Source organism: Aythya ferina, assembly GCF_964211825.1.
Source record: "Aythya ferina genome assembly, chromosome: 23".
NCBI lineage: Eukaryota > Metazoa > Chordata > Aves > Anseriformes > Anatidae > Aythya > Aythya ferina.
Window position 1 is genome coordinate 2,980,168 of NC_140321.1, and position 8,869 is coordinate 2,989,036.

At 54.6% G+C, this 8,869-nt stretch overlaps 1 protein-coding gene across 1 annotated transcript; it reads right to left on the reverse strand.

Annotated features, from left to right (window-relative positions):
* Window positions 1-136: 136 nt before the first annotated feature.
* LOC311423035 (feather keratin Cos2-3-like) lies at window positions 137-5,196 on the reverse strand. Its single transcript, XM_084496633.1, has 4 exons — window positions 4,925-5,196; window positions 3,214-3,464; window positions 1,277-1,590; window positions 137-902 (listed from the first exon to the last, which is right to left on the reverse strand). Exons 3-4 carry the CDS (start codon window positions 1,373-1,375, stop codon window positions 576-578), a joined length of 426 nt encoding a protein of 141 aa, XP_084352759.1. The 5' UTR covers window positions 1,376-1,590; window positions 3,214-3,464; window positions 4,925-5,196; the 3' UTR covers window positions 137-575.
* Window positions 5,197-8,869: the final 3,673 nt, after the last annotated feature.

The following is an 8,869-nucleotide window of genomic DNA, read 5'->3' on the forward strand; positions in this document are numbered from 1 at the left end:
AATTGCTGCAGTATGCCCCACCCTCCAGTGCCTAGAGGAATGAGGCAGTGCCCCAAGCCTATTCCCACTAAGGAATGGTTTTCTCCCTTGGCCATCAGTATCCAGATGAAAAGAACACACAGGGACACACTCAGGGTTGCTGCAAATGTTTATCAAGGCTCAGGGGGGAAAGAAGGTGACTCCCAGAGGAGGCCTCGAGATCGTAGCACAGCAGGAGCAGACAAAAATCTGTTCAGCTTTTCCAATGGCAGACTTGCAACAGGGCATCAATCTACCTGGCCCCCATGGGGAGAGGGGCTAGCAGGTCTCTCCAGGCTGGTTTCTGGGGGCCTCATGCAAAGCAGAGGGCAAGAAAGAAAAGAAAGAAAAAGATCATGTGAAAAACAGGTTAGGTAGACATTGGCCATGTTGTCATAGACTCCAGGCTGGCCCCTTCCTGTCTGTCCTTACAGGACAAGCCAGAGATGGTCAGGTCCTCTTAAAACAACAGCACAATGTTTGCTCTTCCATCCAATCTTATCCAGCAGCATGTTGTGAGTTCCTGGGGTCCTGGTCTGGGGCAGTGTCTGGCATCTTTAGCAGGGGCGGCACCTGCTGCCACAGTAGCGGCTGGTAATGCAGGAGAGGTCACAGCACCCAGAGTTGATGGGGACGCCGTCACAGCTGAGGATGCTGCCAACGGCAGCAGAGGTGGAGGATCCCACAGCCGTGTTCTGCGGGAAGGAGCTGAGGATGGGGCCGGGCAGGGTCACCACCACGGGAGAGGGCTGGATGACGATGGTGGAGTTCTGGCACTGCCTGACGCAGGGCTCGTTGCAGCTGCTGGCCAGCGGGGTCGGGCCGCACGGCTGGCATGGCCGGCACTGGTCGTAGCAGGACATGTCTGGGGGCAGGAGGTGCACCTGGGACAGAGGGCAGAGAGGAAGCAGAACATGGCCATTCATGAGGAGCAGCCAGTCACAACATCCTAACAGATCCAAGGCACAGGCAGTACTGTGAGCTGGAGGCTGTGCAGGGATGTGCGAGCAGTTCTTGGCTGCATCATGACAGGGCCCAAAAGAGCCTCCACAGCCAGGCTACACCCTAGGCTTCAGCACAGGAGCCATCATACCAAAGGCTCAGTCTTCCTCCATGACAAACCTTCTACCCCTTGACTCTCCCACAACCAGCAGTCCCAAGATTTGGCAGGACACGCAGCTGATAGCAGCTGAAAGGTCCAAGGAACTGAGTCCTCCTGTGGGAGAATGAGGGGGACAAGAAGGGGCTTCACACTCACCTGGTTCCCAACAAGAAGAAGACCAGAGAAGTGGATGAGAGAGCACGGAGCTGGGCTGGCTTTTATAGTGGGCCTTGGCTGCCCCATGTCCAGAGGCATCCCTTGAAGCAGGGACTATTTTCTGACAAGCTGCTCTTGAATGCAAAACATCCCACCTAATGATACGGGATGTGTGTTGCCTTCCTGTGATGCTGCTTTTCATTTCCTGCTTTATGCCTTTTCCCCAGAGAAGGCAACTCCTGAGTGGCAGGTAGGGAGGCCCAGGTATTTCCAGGCAACACATGTCAGTGTGGGCAGAAGACTCAGCTCACGTGCTGGAAGAGTCCAGTAAAGGCAAATGATGTCAGTCTGAGTGACTCCCTATGAACTCTCTGAGGCCTTTTTGGCTACAGGTGACCCAGCTCCTGCCTGTGACCCTACCCCTGCTGACACTGCCCTCAGGGAAAACCTGCTGGCCTGTTTTGCCTCCTCGTGCTCTGACTCAGGGGTGTCTGTAAAGGGGGAGAGGTTGTGCAGGGCCCTTTCTGGATCACAAAAGAAAGGCCCAACGGGACAGTGTCTGATTTAGTTAGAAGGAATAAGATGATGAATGTAGACAGAAAGGAAGCCTTTCATGTGCAGGTGATCCTGTGTTCTACCAACATCGGATAGAGCCGGGTGGGTTTTCCCAAGACACACAATGCAGATCCTGCCCATAGGGAAATCCTTCTTCACTCCCATAACTTGATGCCTTTCACTTATAGATTTAAAAAACAAATAAAATCATATACCTTCTCCTTACATGATGCAAGCTTATTTCTGTCATGACACCCACCAGTGATCAGTCGGGGCACTCCAGCACTTTCCTTACCACTGCTACTCAGGCTAACAAATGGGATTCTCAGGCCTTAAGTGCAAGGCCCAAGAAAGCTGACATTGTCTTGTCAAGAGCCCTGGCTCCAGTGCCTTCTGGAAGGCTCCCAGTCCACCTCCCCTCTCTACCACGTCAAACCATGTGCTTTGCTCAAATGCTGTCCAGAACCTTTGCTGCACACTGTGTCACGTTCATGCACATGTTCCTCCCTTGTGGGCACTTGCCTATACTGGGGCTGCCTGGGACAGACTCAGCATTCCCCGCAGCAGCCCCTAGAGTGCTGTGCTCTGCACTTGGAGATAGAACAGCATTGCCTTCACACCAACATTGGGGCTATAGTGGAGCAGTGCTGACACAGCATCAAGACTCTCTCCAAGCCCCCCAAAGCCAGCAGGTATGCACATGGGCACGAGGTTGGGAGGGGACATCACCAGGGCAGCTGACCTAAACCAACCAAAGGGATATTCCATACTGGATGATGTCCCACTGAGCAGTGAAGATGTGAAAGGAGAAGGAAAACCAGGGGTGGACATACTGAGTCAGTGCTTCCAAAGAATCGACAATCATTAGTTGCTGATGGGAATTGGAGAATAATTTTCTCTCAATTTGTTTCCAAACATCCTTCTCTCTTTAGTTTTTGATTTCTTCTTCCTTTTTCATTTAATTATATTATCCCTATCTACACTTGTAAGCCCTTTAGCTTAAATCACATTCTCTCCTCACATCTGCCGGTGCGGTGTCAGTAGTGTATCAGGTGGGACAGAGGTCCCCCATGGGGAAACCAATGCCACACATATGTCTGGGAATCAAGGGCCTGGTGCTGAATCATGCAGGGCCTGAAACCTTGGGCAGAAGTGGCATTGAACCAGAGGATCATGGGTCCTTGTGCTGTGGGAGGAAGGACGAACCCTTTGGGCGCTACACGGAAAGCCAAATAGACATTTCCATTGTCTACTCCCACTTCAAAGAAGGATGCAAAACAAACAGAGCAGGACTCTGGAGATAAAGCTTACTTAGCCTGGGGCCAATAGGTGCAAGTTCAGAAATGGGTAGTTTTGGTTAGATACATGGAAGAAATATTTACCCTGAAGGTGATCAAGTCCTGGAGCAGATTGCCGAAGAGATGCTATTGGAGCTCCATCCTCAGAAGAGTTCAGACTTTGCCTGGACTTGATCCTTAGCAACCTGATCTGATGAGATCCACTCTGAAAACAGGGTCGGACTACGTGTGTGCTGGAGGTGCAGCCTGTGATCCTCTGGAGGGTTTCTCATTAGGACTGCTCAGGAAGCATGGGGCAACATGCACAGTCACCACATATCAGCCTTGGTGGGATGCTGTTGACAGATCAGTGTTTCTGTTAATTCCCAGTGTGACCGTTGATAACATACCGATATCATTCATGACATCTAAAGAGGGTAGAGGGAATACCACTCATGCACACTGCTGCTCATGTCAAAAGATGCATGAATTCATGGGTGCACTCGCAGACACTCCTGGATGCATACTGAAGTATATTTGGGCACACACGCACAAAGACAGGTGTCCACACAGTGAGGAAAGCAAATGCTGCTCTCCTGAACTCTAGGGTTCTGATTTTACTTTCTACTCTCTCTGAAGGAACATCCTGGCTTGCTGAGGCCCTGCTGTGTTTTACCTCCAGAAGATATCGAGTGGTGGAAGGCAAGGAATCCTGAGCAGCAACTCTATCTCCTTCCCACAGGAGTGAGGGGGACGTCTAGAGAGAGGTTTCTTTTGTTGCTGCTGGGTTTGTCTGAGAGCTGAGAGCTGCTGCTCTTCATCCTGGACTCAGATATCTACCTCTTGCTCCAGACTGGGAATACACTCGTGATGGCGGTGCCCAACACGCCCTTGCATCCTTCCATGTCGTTTGTCTTTGGAAACCTCCCATTCACTGACATGTGCCATGTCTTGGTCAGGATGCCTCTTTATGGACAATTTACTTTTCCAGCGGTGTGGTCTGGCTCCTCTTCCTCCACTAGTGGGCCTAAACTGGGGTGTCCTCTTCACACTCATGGCCTATGACCAAGCTGCCACCCACTGCAGAACTTCAGTCTGGTGGGAGGCCTGTGGGCTGAGCTCCTGCTCCCCTCCTTGGCACAAGTGGCGCTCACCCTTCGTTTGCCCTGCTCTGGCCATACACAATTGCAGCTTCTTCTGGGACTCGCTGTCAGTCATGCAGCTGCCTTCTGTAGAGAGGTTCTGGACTGCTGTGCTTCTTGAATACAACAGGACCACCAGTTTTCCTGTGCTCCTCGAGCTCCTGAAGGGTGCTCATGGTCTCCCTCTGAATGTAGACATGTGAGGAGACACAACACACTGTCTGCTCACTCTCACTTCCCTGCACTTGTACCATGCCGGGGGCTACGTTCCCTCCTCTACACCCACCCCGTTGCCAACTTCTCCCACAACAAAGTGGTGTCCATCTTCTCCAGGGCTGTGATGCCCCTGCTCCATGCACCAACCTACAGCCTAAAGACCGAGAAGGTGAAGGAAGCCATGTGAAACCTGAGAAACAGAGGGAGGTTGTTTCTTTGTTTCCTCTGCTGTGTTCTCTGTCTCCGCTTTCAGGGCCATGCCGTTTTCTCTACTCTCTTCTGCAATGGAGGTCTTGGGGAAGCTGCCATCACTGCTTCCACAGCAGCCCTCATTTTCTTTCTTACCTTTCAGCTCCTCCCTCCTTGTTTCCTACCCTAGAAGCAGCCCTTCAGCACTTGGGAGGGGGGCAGAGAGAAAGAACAGCAGGAAGCTGGAAGCAACACATAGGGATACAAACCTGACTGACAGATGATGAAGAAGGCAGTGAGAAGACAAATGTGGGCAGTCACATCACTTGAGGGGGTTACACGGGGCTGAGGCTCCTTCTCTGCTCTCCTCTATGCCTCCTCGTCTCCTACCCCGTTCACTGCCCTCCTCTCCCCTTCCCACTCCCAAAGGAGATGCCGTAGCAGACGGGCAGCTGCTGTCTCCGCTCCCTCGCCCTTTCGCTTTCGCTCCCACTCCCAGTCACGCTCCCACTCCCTCTCCTATCCCGGGCTGGGCTGCAGGACGGGCAGAGCCCCGCGGGCAGCAGCCGAAGCCCTGCCCGCCCACAGGCGCCCAGCACTCGCAGCCCGGGCCAGCCCCCGAGCGGCCCCGGGGCGGAGCTGGCGGCGCCGGGCGGCGGCGGCGGGGAGGAGGCGCCGCGGGCGGAGCAGAGCCGGGGCTGGCGGGGGCAGCGCGGCGCGGGCGGCGGAGCGGCGGGATGCGGCAGGGCCGGGCCGCAGGGCTGGCGGCGCTGGCCGCGGTGCTCCTGGGTGCGCGGGGCTGCCGGCGCCGGGGACGGGACGGGACGGGACGGGACGGGACGGGAGGGGGCTGCCCTCGCTTCTGGCCCGCCGGCTTCTTACGGACCTCGCTCCCCTCTGGCCTCCCTCTGCAGCCATCCCGCCTGCCTCCAGCGAGCTCAGCCGGCCGTTGCCTCCCACCTTGCCTTGCTCCCTGCCTCCCTCCTCTCCTTTCGGCACACCCCCACTCATTCCTGCCTGCTTCCCTTCTCCTCCTGGCTCGGACTCTCCTCCCAAACAGCCGTGCTCTGACTTGGTCCCCAAATAACCATTCCCAGTGAAATGCCTTTGTGTGCTTTTTTTCTGAGAAAAAGCTCGCATCAGCTGTCAACTGTTTTCTTCTTCCCTTTCCCACTGTGTGACATTTTCGGTGCAGGAAAGACGTTTTCTGAGTTTTCTCCTTCTTTTATTCTTGGCAGTGTCTGTGGGCAGATCCCAGGTGTAGCCATGGGCAGAGACCAGGGAGGGCACCGGCATCAACATCACCTGCTCACACCCCAGCATCCAGATTGACGAAGTCATCCACTGGTACCGTCATCTCCCGGGCCGAGGACCCGCATTCCTCATGAGCATTCGTAAAGACTCCAGAGCACTGACGGACCTGCCGGGGTGGCTCGTGGTGGCAGCAGACCGCCGGTCCAGCGCCCTGTGGCTCACCGAGCCCCGTCTTCGGGACGCGGCGGTGTATTACTGCGCCCTGAAAGCCACGGGGAGAGGAGCCGGGGCTGCGGCCGTGCAGGAACCGTGGCGGGCGGGGCCGGGCGTGTGTGGCGGGGGCGAGGCAGGGGCACAGCCCCCAGGGGGTGCTGCCGCTCCGCCCGCCAGGACCACCTCGGCCCGCAGCCGCGGGGGTTCCCCGGCAGCCCTGCCCCTCCAAGGCACTTCGGTTCTGCTGAAAGGGTCTGGAGCCTGGGTGCAGCTGAACGGAGATGGCAGCAGGCTGGCAGAGGTGTGTGCAGGGAAGAGGCACTGAAACACAGCCCCTTTCTCCTGAGCCCTCCTTTTCCTCACACTGCAACAATCACCCTTTGTTCCTGCAGAATTCAGGCCCAAACAAGGACCGAATCAGGACAGTTTGGATCCTTGGTTTAATTCAGGGTAACAATGTTTGGAGTGCCTCAGCGTGGCTGTCCATCAATGACCTTGGGATGTATAGGAGAAGCAGACTGTTGTGAGGCTCCTGATGGTGCCTGTCAGTCAGGGATTTCCACCCCTGGACACTGCCAGGGTCTTCTGGGAATCAGTGCTGGAGACAGGCCTATCTCCTCACAACTGTCTATAAAGGCCTGCCAGCATTGTCTCAGAAATGCATCGCAGAGGGGACAGGTTCCCATCCAGCCCATGTCTGGCTTGTTCTTCTGAAGGCAAAGGGGCAGCCTCACATGTCGTATTTTAGAGCAAAGGTGTTTGCTCACGGTAGCGTGTTTTTCAATGAAGCTAAGCTGCCTTGTGCAAACGTAGAAGCATATCCCAACCACAGTTTTGTCCATTTGCCAATGACATGCACCTAGAACTACACACAAGCATTATATACTGCTAACAGTGTCCTGGGGCATTCAAGGTAGGCAATAAACAGCAGAGCAATTAAGAAACCAATGTCTCCAGGAACTACCAGTCATGTTTTGGGTTGCAGCATGGGTCAAGCCCTTCCAGGGCAATGGGCCATCCCAACAAAGCAGAAATGTTTGTCAGAGCTCTGCCTGGGTCTCTTTCCTGTGGTCTACCCCACACCTTAGCCCTGGCAGTGCCATACCTTCACCTGGGCTAAATTGGTTGCATTCTCTTGCAGCTGTGGCTGATTCCATTCCTCTGACACCAGGAAAGACAAAGGGTTTTCCCCAGCACACCTTTGGCTCTTCTCTCTTGCTTGCATGGTTGATTCCTTCTGGACATGACAAGGCTGTACCAAGCAGGGACATACGTGCATCCATAAGGAAAGAGCTCTGTAATCAAGCAGGGAAAGACAGGGAGGAAGGACAGCTCCCTTCTGATGGGAGCTGTTACAGAGTTTACTAGGCTCTAATTAGATACTGGTGAGGAACATCATGGGGGTGAAAAGCACTGACAGGAAAAATATCTGCCAGCAGTCGAACAGGACCTGGAAACAATGGGCATTCTTGAAGTGCAACTGGGTAACAGAGAGCTGCACACATCCTGAACATAGCCTCTACATAACCAAAAGAAGAAACAGAGAAACAACTTGCCTGAGCAGGAGCAAAGCAAATGGTCAGGAAAAGTGGAAATGAGCATGAGGAAGTCCCTGTGAGTGCAGGTCCTGGGCCTGAGTAAAGCTGCTGCATGCTTGGGGGCAAGTGGGCACCCTAGAGCAGCGTGGGGGCATGCAAACTGCTTGCTGTCTCTGCACTGACCCAGCCCATATGGGTTCAGGGTCCTCAGGGACTGGAGATTGCCATGTATGGTCTATTACGGCGAACACCAATGCTGACTTGTGGAAGGGGATCAGCCCTGCATGTGTGCCATCACCCGGGCCCTGCCAAGTGCTCTGCTGGGGGCGGTTGGGCCTCATGGGACACATGTTCCTGCCACACATGCCCATGTGTGCTGGCCATAGCCCTGAGGTAGGGCGAAAGAGGGAAGATGAAGGTGGAGTAGAAGCGGTGGATGATTCCAGCGCTTATTCCACCCATTCCCCACATCTGCCATCCATTTTCTGTCCCCACCTGCTTCCCCAGCACAGCACTGTCCTGAGCAAGAAGAAGCCCGTTCCTAAGAGCCTACAGGGTGCCAAGCCTCCACAGCCTCCCACAGACTCATAGCTTTTCCCGTGAGGACAGCAGAGGTTGTGCTCTCTGTTTGCAGGACAGGGGGGAGCTGTGGGCATAGACGCTGCAAGGCAAGGGTACATAGCCCCTACCTCTGTTAAAGGCAGGGATGTCTTCTTCAGTCCCAAGGGGCAGTGTCCAAGAGAGGACTCTCTGCAGTGTGTCGCAACCTCCCATTGTTCTAGGAGTGGGGAAGAGGCTCCTTAAACACCCATCTTATACCCACCAAGGGCAAAACCATTCTCGGTGGGCAGTTGAGGAGGGTATATGCAGAGGGAAGAAACATGTACAACCAAGGCTGGTGATGCAGAAAACTTTAATTAGTGTAGAGAGGAAAAGGAGGTCATTCTGAGCAGAGGCCCTTCAGTGCAGAGATCACCAGGGCCAACCTAGAGGCAGCGTCCTTTGCCCATGGAGGAGTTCATGCAGGGCATTTGTCTGCTGTTACCACAGTGGCAGGGCTGGATCTGAGGATCCCCACAGCGTAAGGGAGGAGAACAGTACGAAAAGGGGGGCAAGGTGGTAGGTGGAGGAATGGAAGAAGAGACATGGGCCATGTTTTCAGAGATCTCAGGCTAGCCCCTGGTCAGGCTCCTGCCAATGTTTGCCAGA